Here is an 18,871-nt window from a genome sequence, read left to right as displayed (position 1 = left end):
CATTGTGTTACAGTCACAAGGACACACTACCAGAGTGTAGGGTAGGTTCAAAGATCTGTGCAAGCTCACCAGGAAGCCTATTTGTTTTATACAGTAGACAGAACCTTTTCCCTCCCTAAATATAGATTCAGATTTGACTTCACTGATTTGGTCACAACCAGCCATGCTAAAGTTCCTCATGGATCCTAGGGCAGGTTCTCTTGTTTTGTTACTGTCCACTCAGGTATGTCAACAGAACCATGTGGTCAGAGCAGTCCCTCTCCTGTATGGGCAGTCCAGCTACTAGTATTACAGAAAGAGAACAGCATCAGGGCTTCTTTGTGCTCCCATACTTCTTCCTAGTTTCAGAGATGAAGGGTAGAAGAGGCCTTGGTTGGTAACTACCCTCCAAGCTGGTGCTTCAGAATATCAAGGTTACTACAAGGTACTGGATAGGTACTTAACTAGAGCTGGGGCCTCGGACATAAATCCAAAGTACAACCAAGTTGCATGCCACCTTCACATGTTGTAACCCTATTGGCTTACAAGACGGATCATCTTCCAGGGTATGTTTACTGGTTGTCCAAACTGAAGCGAGAGGGGCAACAAATATTCAAATAAATATGAACTGGTACATCATCACTGGTAATGCCTCCTAAGTGGAGTATTGTTGTAGGATGCATACCAGAAACTGTTGCTGAACAGGAAGTACAGGTTTCATGCAGTTGTTGCAGGGTAGCTATTTGGGTTGAATGGGAATTAAAGATCAGAATTTTGATATGGATGACACTACTAAATGGTCTCCGAAACCTGGCTGAAAGACTACTCAGAGGAGAGAGAGTCCTTCCGTGTTGCAGGGAACCACCATTGTGTGTGACATGCAATGATTTGTCACAGAAGGCATCACCATCATAGCACGATATATACGTGCAAACCAATTGTAAGCACCAACACAGGAAGAAGTCTCAGGCAGCAGTAATTGGGAGCCTCTCAGATTTTCACAACATGCCAGTTTCTAAACCCTGGGAGCGACATCAACAGAAACAGCTGATCAGACAGGATGCACAGCTGTCCACACAGTCTACCAACTTCTTCATGCTGCTTCTTCACAGCGTGTGAGCGAGCATAACCACCCCCCTGTACACAGATTTTAACATCCAGCCATAGTATGTAGTAGGAAGTGTATCTTAATGTAACTTGGAAAAATCTAACCTTTGCAGTGACCTTGCCCATTAAGACCTTACCTCTGGACTGAATCCCTTGGTGAACTCCTTCATTCGGGCCAAAGTATAACCAAGGTCCACACCACCACAGTTCAAAAGCACACTCAAAAGCGCATGTGTAGCACAAGAGTTTGGAATTAACTGGAAAAGGAGAAAAGATGACTTTACTATGTCTCAAAACATGTAAATATATGTAAATTAAGTGACAAAATCATGTAAAGACACAGATGGGGTGCGAATTAACTATCAACCATTCCAAGCAGAGGTTGGAACCATGAATCTTCTCTGCATCAAACATCATGAAAAGATATGCGGCCCTTGTTCATCCATGGGTAGCTGATGCTTAAAGACCCTTTCCAACTTAATGTGAACAAAATTATTTTTCTCAGCCAGCACACATGCATCTCCATGAATCTCACAACTAAAAGTCTATCAAAACTGAACACAGACTTACAACAATATCCACAGGAACAAATGCACTCCAGCACAACTGCAGAACAAAAATTGGTTTTTCAATCTGCATAAACCTGGTAACACAAAACTATTGTACATCTGATAAATGAAAACTTGTTTCATACCTGGAGCACTCCACCCTCCGACTCCCAAGACACATAGAATGTGCGACTACAGAGCTTCGCTTTTGACCAATGTATATAATGTACCGTTGTGAAACTTAAGTGTGCTATAGTTAATTAATAGTGTTTTGCAGAGGAAGAATATGTTTATTGTTTACAAAAAAATGAGGAGAAATATGCATTTTGGGTTTAATAGACTAAGTCACAGCAAAATACCGGTAGACAATATTAACATATGCCTGTCAGTATATCTTTAGAATAGCAATTACAACAACTAAGAAAAATAGGGAACTTGATAAGAATGAACAAAAAGTAGCTCATAATGAATACAGAGTTTTCCCTGACAGGTACTGGAACATCAAACTGCTTTACACCACGAAAGTCATGCAAGAGATGTGATAACTAGATTGAATCTTGCCTACACAATTGGCAGCACTATCAAAAGATATTCATTTTACCAAAATCCCAGCTTCATCTAAAAGTACAGACAGAAAAATGACACTGAGGTGGGGGGGGCATGGCTTGCCGAGCAGCGTAATGGCCGCTCGTTGAGAGGGCTCTGCCAGCCGCAACAACATCCTGCCTTTAAGGGCGGTTGCAGTCGCCTGTATACTGCAAGCTAAAAGAGGCGAGAGGTGGAGGCTACCAAAAGGTGGTAAATATATACACGCCAAGAAGCCCCCTGAGACGTAAAATTCAAAGGTGAAAGTGGAGAAGCGGCGGCCCCGGACTCGAGGTCTGTGGTAGCTGCACAAGGCGTTCTATGCGGCTTAGATCTCTGCCAGCGGCTGATACAGCGGAGTGGGGCTGCCGGGTGCGGCGGAGCTGCCAGCGCGCTGCTAAAACATCACATTTGGCTGCGGGCAGCATCAAACTTTGGGCACATACCGTGCAAGGGAGACCGGCACGAAGATGATGATGTGGGCACGGATAATGAAACTAGCACTTGATATGAAAGCCAGCCTAAAGACTATTGATCATAAATTGGAAATGCTGAATACGAGGCTGGACCAGGTTAAGAGGCAAGTGGACTCCCATGAGGAGCGCCTGCATGCACAAGATAATGGCGCTTCCGAGCATCACGAATTTCAGGTACAAAACAAAGGAACAATTGCTTAGTATGGACAGAGTGCTTAACATTATCAAGGCCATACATTAAGATTTAGAGGCCTGCTCTTGCCGAAATAACCTACGTATCACGGGTATACCAGAAACAACAGCGATTGAGAAGATGGGAACGTACGTGGAAGACCTGAAGCACAAACTATTCGATCCTGACCTATCAGCACTATAGTTGAGAGAGCCCACCGCACACTGGGGCCCAAACCCCCGGTGGGATCCACGCTGAGCCCAATTTTAGCATGTATACCGAAGTATCGCGACCGCGATGCCATCCTCTGGCTGGCCAGAGTGAGAGGAAACATCAACCATAAGGCCAACAACATTTCCATCTACCCTGACTTTACCCCAGGAGTCCAGGCAGCCAGACGTGAATTTGTGCCAGTTAAAAGGTTGCTTCGAGATGCAAAAATACCATATGCTCTACTATACCCGGCCAAATTAAAGATTAATCATTAGGGTCGGTCCACCACATCACAGACACCAAATCTGCGCATCCAAAAGTCCAAAAATGTAGCAAACTCACCCTCCATAGACACTCTTGTAGCAGGTCTCAGAGATAGATTGTTATGGGTCGTACTGCCAGGTATTCTTTATCTTAACTGTGTTGCAGAGGCCAGATTTCATAATCTATCTTAAAGTAATATTGTTGTTGTTTACGGCCTCCTTCTCTTAAACAATCTATTAGAAGGACGTTCTCACCTGTTAAATGCGGCCACCATGCAGGGATAAATCGTGGTTAAACCATGCCCCTAGGGAGATCTCCAAGTACTAGTAGCCTGGCACAAGTCTGGGACTCGAGCTACAGTTTGTATTTTGGGGTCGGGTACAATTCTCAACCTAATTGGGGGAATGGAATGGCTGGGGGGAGGAAATGAGAAGTTAATAAGGTTAGACAGGACAACTCTACTGCAGGTCATTTAAATGGTAGAAACAGCAGACTGCGACATAGCCAAAGCCATCAACATCTAGCCCGGTCAAGATCACACCAGGGTGTAGCAGGCTCACACAATTGCAGATACCCAGGGAAAGTCCCAAACCAAGCCATTTCTCTAATATGGGTAAAATTAACAACAATTTGAGATGACAGAATACAAGTTCCTCACATGGAACATCAGGGGTGTAAATAACTTTCGGAAAGCTCGACTTGTTCAATCATATTTGGTTAGGCACAACATTGATATTGGTTTCATGCAAGAAATGCATCAGCACAACACTTCACACACCAAGTTACACAACAGACGCTGGGGTGCCATTTATTTCTCTATTTTTTCTAATAATGCCAGAGGGGTATCCATACTGATCAGGCGTGGTGTGAATTGGAAGAAGACTACGTCACAGGTCGATCTGGTAGGAAGATACGTGATCTTAGGAGGGAAACTTGGCAAAGGTGTATGTCACGCTGGCAGCGATGTATGGTCCAAATATGGACAAGCCCGAGTTCTTTCAAGATGTCTGGGCAAAAATACAAACAAGAGGCTATGACCACAATACGGGGGAGACTTCAACACAGTAGTAGACAAAACCCTAGATAGGAAGGGAGGATCCAGCAAACTGCATCAAAGATCAAGTGCAGCTATAAATTACATCATCACTGAGGCGACTGATATATGAAGGAAGTGTTATTCTACAATATATGAAGGAACTTGCATCACAGCTCAATATAACTCATGGTCTCGACATGACTTCTGACTGATCTCCCCAGATGCAGCAGCTTGGACCACAACCATACAACATCTACCTAGGACACTTTCGGACCATGCCCCAGTCCAGCCAACACCGACTATTCCAGACGACCCATCAAAACCAGCCTGTTGGAAGCTACCAACACACACCTTCACAGGCACCCTATTTAGAGAGATCAGCGGTGACATAACAGAATATCTCTCCATTAACGTTGGCTCTCTACAGACACAGGCTACGCTATGGAAAGCTTTTAAAGTCGTGATCAGGGGGAAATGCATCTTGAGGCAGGCATGGATACTAAGATCCATCAGACAAACACTTAGCAAGCTAGAGACAAACATTAGAGAACTGAGGTCACAATATTATACCACTGGGAATACACAAAGTTTGAGTGACATAAGAGCAAAAATATCAGAATCCGAAAAGGAAGCCGGCTGGGAAGGGAAATCTGCTCAAGCACGCAGATATGGCCAGGGAGTCAGACCAGGTAGAACCTTGGCCAATACCCTACGCACACCAAACACAGAACTATTTATCATAGAAATCCTCAACGATAATAGTGAGTTGGTTAGAGGACCCCAGGAAGTATAGGAACAATTTACAAACCGCTACTCAGCACTCTACAAATCCTCCTCTCAGACTACTCCTGAGGAATTACAGTCATATTTAGATTCTCTCGAACTCTTTTGGTTGAGCGGCGGATGGAGAGCCTATTTGGACGAGCCCTTTGGGGTGGAGGACATCACCCAGGTAATAAAAAGCCTTCCCTTAGTCAAGGCACCTGGCTCAGACGGGCTAACAGCGGACTTCTATAAGACATATGCCGACTTGCTAGAACCCTAGCTCTTGCATCTATAGGAGGAGGCACAGAAATTGGGATTTTTCCCAACCACAATGAGAGAAGCTATGATATTGTCCCTGCTAAAACCTGGGAAATCTCCCAATGACAGAGATTCATATCGTCCCCTCTCATTGTTAAATATAGACACAAAATTTAGGCTAAACTGTTAGCCAACCGGTTACAACCGGTGTTGCCCTTGATCGCCAGGCCAGACCAATCCGGCATTATTCCGGGCAGGTCTACATGACATAACCTATGTACATTTTTCACAACACTTCATTATTAAAACATTTATTAAAATATTTATTCACGATACTTACCAGACTGGGATTAAGCCCAACCTTCATATGCCAGTTAAAATTACTTTATGCCTCACCTACTGCAAGACTTAGGTTAAACGGTCTGATTTTGACACCATTGTCCATTACCCGGGGCACGAGCCAGGGCTGTCCCCCAACCCCAATGCTTTTTACAATCGCCATGGAACTGCTAGCGGCGGCGCTCCAACAGCTCCATGCTACAAGAGGTCTAGGATTTTCCGGTTGCGGCATATTTGTCTCGCTGTATGCGGATGACATCACCCTTTATATCAACAAGCCTGCTGCAAACCTCAATCCAGCAATACGTGAGATCCTAAAATTTGGGTGGCAGTCTGGCATTCGGATCAATTGGTCTGTAGCAGTTCTTTTTCCACTAACTTCTAGCACCTTGCCCTATCCTTAGATTATCCTCTCCAATGGGCTACCGGTCCAGTCCGCTACCTAGGGATTTGGATTTGCCAAACTACACAGGAACTCTGGAACGAAAACTACGGCAGGGCAATGACTTGGCTAAAAAACAAAAACAAGATCTGGACCGGTCTCTCGCTCTCTCTGGCTGGGCGCATAACTATTGCTTACATGATTGTCCTCCCAAGTTTTTAAATGTATTCATAAATCTCCCCCTCCGGCTCACGATAGCTTTCTTTAAAACTATGGGGCCCTTTATGATGGCAAGCGGACATTGTCTACCTGCCACCGTAACGGTAAACGGGACCGACCGCAAGAGGTATGGTGGTCCCGCTCTGCCAATTAGGATGCGCCCTCCATCCTGGCGGTGACATCCTGCATATTATGCATTGTGGTGGGCGGTGCAGTCAGCAGCACCAACCACAATGCACAAAATGCATGTTGTGCATTGGCATGTACAACGTGACAGGCAGCGCGCAGTGCCTGCCACCATGTGTATGCCAATGAAGGGGGGAACCATAGGCACCCCCCCCAAGTGCACCCCCACAACATCCGGGGGGGGGCAGCAACGGCCCCCCATATATCAAAGACCGCATGCCTTTCCATGGCGGCATCTCCGCCATGGAAAGGACTATTTCCGCATGCATCCTAATTAGGGCTCCCGGTTTTATGGTATTTATTTTTTTGTCATTTCCGTCTGCATTTATTCATATTTATTTTTTGGGCATTTTTTCTGTATTTATCCACATTTATTTTTGCCACAAGCAAAAGACGACCCTACAGCTAGTATTTTTCCACATTTATTTAAATGACCAATGCCAGTGTCCACCTGAACTCATCTAGAGCAGGTAGCAAGAGCACTTTCAGTAAACACGACCTAAAACCCTCAGTCTTACCGAAGCTTGTCTAGAGTAGACAACAGAGAGCACATTCAGTGTCCAATACACGCCACTGCCACTGTGCACTTGAGCTCATAGGAACAATGATGTTACCTAAGCTCTTCGGGTGAAGGCAGCAGCAAGTACATTTATTGACCAATGTCCACCACCTCCAGTGTCCATATGAGGAGATCTAGAACGTTTTCAGTGACCAAGGCACAACAATGTTAGTGCTTTCCTAAGCTTTTCTACAGCAGGAAACAGGGAGCACATTCAGTGACCAATACCAGTATCCATCTGAACTCACTTGGAGCAGGAAGTAAGAGCACTTTCAGTGAACAAGACCTAAAACCCTCAGTGTCTACTGAAGCTTGTCTAGAGTAGACCATAGAGAGCACTTTCAGTATCCAATGCCCAGCTGAGCTTATATAGAGCAATCTCAGTGACCAAGTAACAATGCTGTCAATGACTACACAAGCTCTTCGGGAGCAGGCAACAGCAAGTACATTCACTGGCCAAAGGCCACCACTACCAGTGTCTACCTCAGCTCATCTGGAGCACTTTCAGTGACCACAGCAGAATGCAGTCAGTGACTACCTAAACTCGCCTATAGCAGGCCGCAGAGAGTACTTTCAGTGAGTACAACCCCAGCAGAAAGGTGCGCTTCCCATCCCTTTCCAGACAGCAAAAGGCACATTCAGTGATTACAACTCCTCAACAGACATATGTGCTTCTGGTTATCCCACCCACTCCTCAGGTACTGGTTAGGTCAGCGCCGGGACGCTCCGTTGCTGGGGCAGCTGTTTGCGCTTTAACAAAGGGATAACATAACATAACATAACACCAGCCGGAGACAGCAGAGAACACATACAGTGAGTACAACTCCTTAGCAGCCATAGATGCTACTCACACACCTGCATGCAGCAGAGAGCGCATTCAGTGAGTGCACGTAACCAGCAGAGGGGTGTGCTTCCCACCAACCCAGGCAGCAGAAGGCACATTCAGTGACTACAACTTCCCAACAAACAGATGTGCTTCCCACCATCCGGAGACAGCAGAGAACACATACAGGGAGTACAACTCCCAAGCAGTCAAAGATGCTACACACTCACACGCATGCAGGATTGAGCGCACTCGGCCGAAGTCCGGTGCTGAGGGGGCCCCCCGGAGCTTGGAGGCCCCTCCACCCCACGGGGGCTGTGAGGGCTTGTGTTACACACTGATTTTTTTTGTATGAATCAATAAATAGCACGTTGGGAAATGGTCCTTTTGTAACACGCCCCGACACCTTCGGGTAAAGTTCACACTGTATAAAATTCAATTACATAAATAAATGGCAGCCGGGAACCCGGGAAGGGCATGCAGCAGGCATCCTCTGAAGCCATGTGGGTGCACAAGTGAAGACTTATCCTTCAATCACAGAGATTAGTTGGAGAATGGGGTAGTACGGCTGATTTCATTGGTGTGTGGCAGCCCGGGCTGAGACAGCATCCCAGGCACACACACAGTCGCACCAGAGTATTTCATATGTCTTTAAAAGACCATTTGCTTGTTAAACAACCATCCCAAAGTGAAAAGAACACCACAAGACCCCCCACCCATATGAAGGAGGAGGACAGAGGATCCGATTTCGGACTCTGGTGCTGCCAGTTCAAACCGAAGGGGAGAGGAGCTAAAGGCTGCAGCGGGACAGACTGTCAGAAGCAGCTTTCTCGAGGGCTTTTATCTCTCTTCTATTTGTAGGGACACTGTGAAGCCGCCATTTATCTGTCCCCTGAGGGCACATACACAGGGGAAATACATGTACCTTTGTGGTTGTATGCGGCATAATTTGCTAGTATTTTGCTGTTTTTACATATACATACAAACAAAGGAAATATAGATTTCCGTGTGTATTTATATGTAAAAATCTGTTTAAACAGAAAACCGGAAGCCCTAATCATAATATGGATGGCGGTGCCTGCAAGGCAACACCACCATATTATCTGCCTTTTCCGCCCTGCTGGCAATCCGACCGGCGGAAAAGCGGCGGACGGAAAGACCCTCGCCATACTACTGTGGAGGGGGATGTCACAGCGACATTTGGCGGGTGGATCACCACGACCGGCCCGGCGGTGGCGATTCGCCCGTGATCGTAATAGGCCCCTATGTATTCATTGATGATATCCCATTGTGTGGGGAGGAAAACAAGCCAGGGTATCATGGGAACTCCTGACTCTCCCTATGGCTCAGGGCAGATTGGGGTACAAAAGGGGGTGGTGATGGACGGAGCATCTGAATCAATAAAACACTCACACCCAGTCAAAAGATCAGGGTTTAATCCATCACCGTTCTTTAGCCCACTCTGCCACCCCAGTTCAGACATGGCTATATGCAAATCAGTCTGACCCTGTGCCTCATGGGAACAGTCCAGCCCGAACTGCCAAGCCATGTCTTCCCTGGACCGGAAACAAGCTTCCGAGGACCGGTTTCTGGCATTCCAGCTGTCTTCAGCCCGGCTTTCTTGAATCCAGTGCAAAGTGAGCAAGGGACTCACGTCCGAGCATACCCTGCCACACTTATGGCGGCCAAAAGCGGTACAAAAGGGGGTGGTGATGGACGGAGCATCTGAATCAATCAAACACTCACACCCAGTCAAAAGATGTGGGTTTAATCCATCACCGTTCTTTAGCCCACTCTGCCACCACCCCAGTTCAGACATGGCTATATGCAAATCAGTCTGACCCTGTGCCTCATGGGAAGAGTCCAGCCCGAACTGCCAAGCCATGTCTTCCCTGGACCGGAAACAAGCTTCCGAGGACCGGTTTCTGGCATTCCAGAAGTCTTCAGCTCGGCTTGCTTGACAGACAGAACAGCTCCAATTTCAGTCCAGGTTGCACCGTTTCGGCCATACAAACCTCTCCGGGATGAAATCGAACCGGTTGAGACGCTGAGGTGGAGTTGGGAAGGGCTGCGCAAAAGAGCAGGTTTGGAGGTTCTATATGCCCCTTCGATCTTGCTGGCGCAGAACCCCCATATGCCGCCACTGGAGGCTAAATGAAATGTAAAGTTGGCCGCCACGTTGGGGATGAATAAATGTGCAGACGTCTACCCAGAGGGCACATTCAGACTACCCCCTGACGCAGAACAAGACACTATTATACAAAACAAGGGAAACCCAGAAGGTATGCCATAGGGACCTTGGGCAGTAACATGTTTTAGAGAACAGTGGTCCCTATTTTGGAAGGAAAAATGGACAACCACAATAATCATACGCTTAAATAGATCGTATGTCTTTCGTCCAGCCGGACAAGAATTTATTTTTATATAAGTTCAGTTGATTGTGATTCAAAACATTAAATGACAAGTGGGCACAGCCATGACCCACAGAACACAAGACACACCAACGAAAAACAGAATGGCCAAAGGCAGGGTATAAGATGTGTCTGTTTGTTTGTAATCACTATGACAGACTTAAATATCCATTTTCACACCATTGATCATTACAATATTATAAAATCATATTGCATATGGTGCTTTTAGTGACGACGTTTCGATGCTATTCACAACAATATAAAGCATCTTCAGGACAAGGGATAGTTCATTGTCGTCTTAAGCTTATTCACATATTTTGCCTATATCGCATTAGTTTGAAGGATGAACAAGGTTCAGCGGTAATGACACATTTGTAATACGGCCCAGTAGATCCGTAACGGGGGCTGACAGCCACTAAATTGTCAATAGGCTATGGGCCTTCCTAAAATGGTTTAATTCCTGATATCAATATATGCCAGTGCCGGATCGCACTTGGGGCTTTTGGTTAAGTAACAATTCCGCTAGGTGCCAGGTTGCACCTCTTGAATAACGGCGGAAAGTCAGGGCACGGGGACTCCTGCTGGCGCTGGATAGCGTGTGCCCCTCAGTAAAGGAATGGCTACGTGAGGTTACATATAGTCAAACTCAGCTCTCGTTATTTTAAGAACTCAGACCCAAAGACATTTGGAGCCCTATGTTGAAATGGGTACAAATGCACAAATCAGATGATACAGATACCGTCTCACTTGCAAAAGGTATTATCAATACAAGCCACCCAATTGTATAAACAAATTATTGGCATGTTATGCTGTGACAAATGTATTTTGAATTTTGGGAAGCTACACGCTTGGGAGGGTCGCAAGGCTGAGTCTGCTATTATAGTTATAAAATGCATATCACTGTTTCTTTTGAATGATATCATATGACTGTCCTAAAGTTTGGTTAACTGTTAAGTTTATGAAAGCAAAGAGATGCTATGAACACTAGGCATATATGTGCGATCCTGTGAGTGCCATATTTTGTGAAAATGCAAATAAATATAAAAAAGTATTTTATTTCCTTTTTCTAAAGGACACAAACAATTTGTGAGTCTACTTATTGAAGCACTTCCAATTTGCATTCTAACATCATATTTGGCATTGGGACAATTCTTTAAAAAAAAAATTATGCTCACAGACAATACAGCACTCTGGAAGATCTGCTTTCGATTCACTATTGGACGTGCAATATCTCTGTATGCTTGTGAGGTAATGGGCCTACGTATTGATGTATTCTCTCCCAATTATTATTTTAGGAAAAAAGAGGGAAAGGGGTCACCACCAGCAGGATGAACCTTCTTTCACAGGGAGCCATGGGAAGGGCACATAGGTCCTCATTACGAATATCAACTTAATTCCAATCAAAATTATATGATCTGCCGGAATAACATTGTTCTGTATACCTTCCACCCAGGATTTCCAAGGCAAATTGACTGTTTGCCAAGCACATCAAACCCCCAATAATTAATTTCCCTGCTAATTCGTCACTGCTCAGTGGATCATCAGGGTCCAATTTCATATTGAGGCGGTTGACTATCACCCCTGAATTAGCAGGACCCGTGGTGTTGTTAACTCCAGTGGTAGGGAAAATATCAGCCCATTACCAGAGCATGGTATTTCACAGCGAATCTTGCCAACAGTGTATGTTAGTGAGTCTATTATTGCGGAAGGAGGAAGAGGGTCACCTGAATATAACATATGGCAAATTTGAATTACACAGACAGCTGGGAATGACTGTTGAGGGGGAATACTAAAGAGGTGATCCCACTGCCCAATTAGAGTTGTGTCCACTCCACACTTTAGGCTTCTTGTATGTGGAGCTCTGAAATAGGTACATTGTTTCAGGAGCTGTGACTCAACTCTTCTAGAGTGAATCTGGAACAACAGGCTTCTAGGAGAGCTTATCCACCAAGCACAGGCGCATGGATACTTCCTTGCAAGACATCCTTCCTTCCTTCACCAAGAATGTTCCTCCCCCTACTAGGAGGGTGTTAGTGTGCCTATTGTGACCAACACTCGAAGGTTGTGGCAGGGTACTTCATCGGACCGGTCTAATTTCCAGATTTGTAGCCCCAGTGAGTTCTCAAACTGGCAAGAATATAGTGTTTCCCTTCAATGTCTCCTTTAGACCTTAATAACTCCCCACCCCATTTCCCAGAATCTGTCAAGATTGGAACTCCTTCAAAACCCACTGACCGATCTATCTTTAAAGTTTGCTCTCTGAAGCAAAAACAAAAAAAACAGGGAAGAATCAACCAAATAGCTATCCCAAATCTTGACACAGTGGTTTCATAGTGAAAGAAACTTGTGCATGAAAATATTGGACTTCAAAAAGTACAGTGACTTTCAGAGTTTTAAGTGTATAAGTTTAAAATGTGGTTTCTGGAAAAGAAATTGGAGCGCTCGTTTGTCATGCATTTCCACCCTGCTTTAATAGAGTAAGATCTTTGAATGGATTGCAACTTATAGTGCTAATGGTTGAAAGTGGAGCAGTTGACATTTAATTCTGGGAGACTGAACATGGCTTGTTAGTGTGTACTTGTGAACTAGCTTAGAAGCCCTTGTCGAGGCGATTCATTGTTGTTATAATTGCTGTTGAAGTTCAACCATTTTAATAAAAGTACTGTTATTGTTCATTTTTGGTTTCCTTAATTAATCACTTAAAACAAAAATACAGAGAAACCATCAAGCAAGACTGGGTAGCTGAAAAGTGTTTTGCAGGAGCATGAGAATCATTGCTACGGAGTCTTGAGACACTTTCATTCATAGCAAACACTGAACAAGACTAATGCCAGAGATGAGAGCGCTAGATACAGCTTTCAGAAAAACAAAGCCAAGCCACAGAATAAAAGTCCCCTACACACAGCTAGCAAAATAACTAGTGCATTAAGAAACCATAGAAAAGCCTACAGGAAAGCATCACAGCTGGAGGAAACAAAAACATAAGACTGCACATCTCATGGACTTCTGAATAAAAACAGTTATTTTTGTTATTTCCGTAAATGGAGATCCAAAATAGAACTAATCGCATTGGGCAGCCAAAGCTCTTACAACAAACACAACTTGAGACTTGTGAAATACTGGGTGGTCAGTCCACAAACTTCGAAGATCTTCTCCCCATTCAGCATACCTGGTGAGCAAAGAACATGTTATTGACAATCTCATCATCCATCACAGATGTCTCGTCCACAAGTGTGGACACTTTCCGGCGGGAACGTCGTTCTTCGATCCATTTGAACAGGAAGATGAAACCATACACTGGACTGCGTAAAAAAAAAAAAAAAGTAAGTGCCAACCAGGAGGACAAAATCCTGTGAAAATAAACTATAAAGCTAAAGTACATCTGTGAATGTTTCCAGGTAAATGGCTAACACAAAACATTTTATATTACTTTAGATATTTCATATAGAGAAGACCTTGCTGTAAAACATTAGGCCAGTACTTGGCAGAAAAAACTTTAAGTGCAGCAGAGGCATCTCAAACACAGGTTGTGTATATAGACAAGCATACTGCATGGGACTGTACAGCCCAGAATGCAGAAACCAGAATTAAATGGTGAGGAGGGAGGGAATGTGCAAATAGAATAGACTACCAACTGATATTTACCTACCTACAATTTAAGGCACCAAGAGATCACAATTATAAATACATAACTTGATTTATTTGTCATGTGTTGGAATGTAGACTACAAACCATTGTCTCCTTGCTCTAAGGTTAGCAACTTAGTTGCCAGACCCTATCTACAAGTTGTGCATTCAAGTATGGCCCCACGGTGGGTGATGCTTTTGAAGCAGAGGACATTACTAGGCACAGAGGTTCAAATGTACTTTACACTAATCAAAGGTTTTGCTCTAAACATCCTCAAAGCCTAGGTTTATAATAGCTTAACCCTTCAAACACAATCCTGCAAGGAGGACAGTTAGTCCTTGAACTGCCGACTTGAACACAGAGTGCAGGGGTTATATGAACTGGAATACTAAAACAATTCTCAACAAAAGATTAAGAATGCTAATGCTTCCAAACAGCTAAACGCAAGAGATAAAATGTAGCACAGAATGGCATTTTGAAAATAAGGGGTGCATGTCAGTATATCACTAACAAAAATATTGTGCGACAAATATTATGGCCTAAATATTGCTCAGGAAAATATCACTCTGCTGCCTAGCGGCCATTGTGGAGGGTCATGGCCTCCGCTTGGTGTCCTACGCCGATGACACGCAATTGGTCATCTCCCTTTCGCGCGCGCCCGGTCTTGCGGCAGACATTTTCAGGAACTGCATGAATGATCTCGCTGCCTGGATGTCTGCCAACTGTTTAAAGTTGAACGGGAGCAAGACCGAGGTGCTCGTGGTGGGGGGTGTACCGTCGGCGTGGTCATCGGCGTGGTGGCCACCCTGTCTGGGGGAAGCTCCCGCTCCCTGCCGTGAGGTTAGGAACTTGGGCGTGTGGCTCGACAGGGACCTCACCTTTGGCCCACATGTCGGTCGGGTGGCGGGGGTATGTTTCAGCGTTCTGAGAACCCTTAGGAAAGTCTTAGATCTGCTTCCTATTTCAGCGCGTCAGACGCTGGTGCATGCCTTGGTCACCTCCCGACTTGATTACGGGAACCTACTTTATCTGGGGGCCATCGGCAGGGTCATTGGTCGTTTGCAGGTTCTCCAAAACGCGGCAGCACGGCTGGTCCTCATACTCCCTAGGAGGGCATCTGCCAAGCCAGCCCTGCGAGCGCTCCATTGGCTCCCTATTGAGAGGAGAGTGCAGTTTAAGGCCCTTGCCACCTGCCACCGTATTCTGAATGGCAAGGCACCTCTCCCGCTTCAGAGTCTAATAGCTTACTATGAGCCTACACGCAGCCTTCGGTCCTCACAGACCGGGCTGCTAAAAGTACCCAGAATTTCGAAAGCTCGCATGGGAGGCAGGTCCTTCAGATACCTTGCCCCCAAATGTTGGAATAATCTGCCACTGGAACTTCGGCTTGAATCTTCCGAAACCCAGTTTAGGAAAAAACTTAAAACTTATCTGTTTCAGTAGGTAGCTTGGTTGGGAGGAGGGGGGACAGTTACTCCACTTGCCATAGCGCGGGGACACGCCAGTGGCGTAACCAGGCGCTTAATAAATCTCCAATAATAATAATAATAATGGGAGAAGATATTTTTCATTATTATCACCAATGGACTATATTTTTGTAAACAATATTTAGACACAATATGTTTTGTCGACAATATTTACCCAACAATATTCTTGCACTATACCACTATCAGAGATGTAATGAAGAGGTACAATTTACTCAAATTATTAGACTTAATAAAAGACACAGAATATGGTCTGAAACGGAACCCAATTTGCAGTGATTCTGTGTCCAAATAAGACTATTTTAAAATCAGCATACCATCCCATATTAGTCAGCAGGAATACATTTGAATCCTCATCTCTCAGTAAATGGCCTGGCAGTGAAAAAGGTTAGCTTACCCCTGACATTTGCTCTGAAGATCATAAATCTCTTCCACTTGTACCCCTTTCACCCCTGAAGAAAAAAACACAGTCTTAATACAATGAGCAACGGTACAGCAGGAAGCATTGCAGCAGGAAACACAGGAGTCAGGACCATTGCTCAAGTGTCTATGGGTACTGAGCCAAAGGAGAAACATTTTTAGAGCATCAAGACACACATATAGCATCACAGTGGTAAAAATTAAACATGTTACAGGATGTATATAATTGACCCTACCAAAAAAAAAAAGAGGCGGGTTTGTAAACCTGGTCTTCATAATAGCTAAAATATAGATCACAGACTAAGTGAAAATATCATTACAAAGGCCCTAAAAGGTCTATTGATTATCAACAGAAAAGGTCCCATAAGCATCACTGCAGTACACAAGACTAAATGAGTGGATACATTCTAATTGAATTACATTTTCGAATTGTTTGTAAGACAGATCAACCGAATTCCAAAGACAAACTCTACACCAGCAAAGAGTCCAATCACCACAGTCATCTTCACAGAAAGATTATCTCAACTCGTCAACCAACTTTACAGAACATATGTTTGTCATCAAAGGGCTTGCCAAGTGAACACGTATTGGGGTCCAAATGGCACGGAGCAGGAAGGCAATCACAGTGGAGGATTACAGACCCTCTGTTTACTCCATCTAGAGCTACTTTAGATGATTGGACTCAATATTATTTATCCAAGGAGGATTAATTTACCTCCGTTTTAGAACCCAATTAGGATATATATCCATGGGTATTTGAATTTGTCTAATCAATAGTGAACACAAAAGTGGTCCTCTGATTTGTAGTACCATACCTAAGCCTCCTGATTCTATGAATATATTATATATTGTCCTTGTGGGACTCCAATATTTACAGATGGGTCCCGTTTAGGAACTCTTTACAACATATTTTGGTTTTAACTATTTGTATTCCGAACAACTGTGGGAGACACTATTTTATGTTTAAATTTACAAATAGTGAGACTGAGGCAAAATATATCGCACCAGTCACATATAGTGAATTTGGTTAGGCTTATGTGGGGCCCAAGATCTAGAAGGACAACCTCCTAATATGCCTCACAGGAGTACTACTCCATAATACCATTGCTTAAGAAAAATCAGCACACACAATTTTCCATTTATAAACATATAATGTATACTAATTGAATCATGGAATGCACAGAATTCATTCATGTGTGTTTCTTTTTCAAATGAATTACTTTATTCAAATCTTCTTAAAATTTACTTTCTCAGTGTAGTCAACGCGTTTCGTCTCTTTACGAGAGACTTCTTCAGGGCTACAAAATACAGATGACACACAATCAAAATCAATTACCAAAAACAGTAAGTTACAAATAAAACCACAGTTTCACACATACTACCTTTATATATGATACTTTTGCTTAATCAATTTTATAATCATTTTTCAAACCTTGATCAAGCTCTTTCTGAATAAATCATCCATTATATACCTCCATCTGTTAATTCTTTTTTATGCAACAACATCCGATCATAGTGTCCCAGGCTAATTTTTTCATTCTTTTTCTGATTGTCCTGGATCAGATTTGAACAAGCGGTACTGGATTCTCAGGGGGATTCTACATGATTTAGACATTAGATTCAAACAAACGGTATTTGATTCTCACGGGGATTCAACATGATTTAGACACTTAATTTAATCAATATAAAAAGGATATACCCTGGAAAACATCAATAATTCATAGTTCTACTATGGCTTGCAATCTTGATTTATTTTTTAGAACATTTCCTTTTCTCACACATTTATTTGTTTTTTTTTGTACATCACAACAAATCACATTTTTTCATAGTGTTTTAAAATAACAACTGACATACTTTCCCGGTTTATAGACATCCCACAATTTATGTACCACAGTGTGTTGCAAATGCCTAAGGACCATAGACGTCTTGTTTATTTGTTTCCGAAAAAACTGTGTCCAATTAAGAAGTGCTATCATCATTCCAAGACATACATGTTTATTTGCCATACACCAAATAATTGTTGTCACTCAGTTCATAAGGTCTAAAAAATTATTATAGGACTGTTAACTAAACTGTTCTGTTATCATCTAAAATATTTATTTGAAAAGTTTTATATAGCGCTGGCTAGACCCGGAGGTATCAGAGCGCTTCACAATAACATAGGAAACATCTGTAATTCTTCAAATCAAATATTAATTAATGTACCTCATATGGCTTTGTCATAATCTCACTCGTCTGGGCAGAAATTAATGTCTCAAAATGCGGGTTTACAGGCCTAGGTCGGCATTATGATCTTCTACGGTTGTGGACAAAATAGTACAATTATATTACTAATTTCCCCTCACTCCAGTACATATCATAGTTCCAATAGTTGCCATTATACTTCAAAGATAGATTCACATTCTATATGAAGGTTCAGTAGAAACTCTCCAAATAAAATAGCACATAAACTACCATCCAATGATGCCCCACAGTACACATCTTTCTGTGCGCTTCTCACTCCCAATCCAATGCCCAAAAGGTCAGTGTGTTTTAAAATTCCATTGGTCTAGTTAGTTTCTCCACGTTAATTAGGACCGGAACAATATTTTGTCCTGCTCGCGAGAATTACCATATATGAGGAAATATTTCACAAGCCACACCCTCATGGCTGCTTATGTAAGTTCCTCATAGGAAGCCCTTATTACCGGACTATCTTACCGCCCTTCATGACATATCAGAGCATATAAGGTAAATGCTACAAGACACGCCCACCTTGCTTATATGTGGGTACGATGATGGTTAGAGCCCCTCCCACATGGCTGCAAGTGGGTATGGTAACCCCTCCATCAAAAATAAAGTCATCATATACGTGTTTGTGGCTACCAACAGAAGTTTAAATCGGAGAGCGATATTCCCAGTCCAACAAGATCATTCCCCAAGTAGCTATCATGTAATCTAGAGAACCCGCCCACATAGGGGTTACCAAGTAAGAGGTACCCCGTAATGCCTTTATTTTGGCCCTCACAAAGATGCAGC

At 43.6% G+C, this 18,871-nt stretch overlaps 1 protein-coding gene across 1 annotated transcript in view; it reads right to left on the bottom strand.

Annotated features, from left to right (window-relative positions):
• BAP1 (BRCA1 associated deubiquitinase 1) overlaps nt 1-18,871 on the bottom strand; it is a 270,726-nt gene that overhangs the window by 230,345 nt on the left and 21,510 nt on the right. The window contains exons 3-5 of the mRNA XM_086938734.1: nt 15,831-15,885; nt 13,492-13,624; nt 1,224-1,343 (exon numbers count right to left, since the gene is read on the bottom strand). Of these exons, the coding sequence (XP_086794860.1) occupies nt 1,224-1,343; nt 13,492-13,624; nt 15,831-15,885 (308 nt within the window). The remainder of the gene's footprint in view (nt 1-1,223; nt 1,344-13,491; nt 13,625-15,830; nt 15,886-18,871) is intronic.

The sequence above is a fragment of the Lissotriton vulgaris genome, chromosome 9 (genome assembly GCF_964263255.1).
Source record: "Lissotriton vulgaris chromosome 9, aLisVul1.2, whole genome shotgun sequence".
NCBI classification, from domain to species: Eukaryota; Metazoa; Chordata; class Amphibia; order Caudata; family Salamandridae; genus Lissotriton; species Lissotriton vulgaris.
The sequence above is the reverse complement of the archived record's forward strand: the minus strand, read 5'-3'. Positions and strand labels throughout refer to the sequence as shown.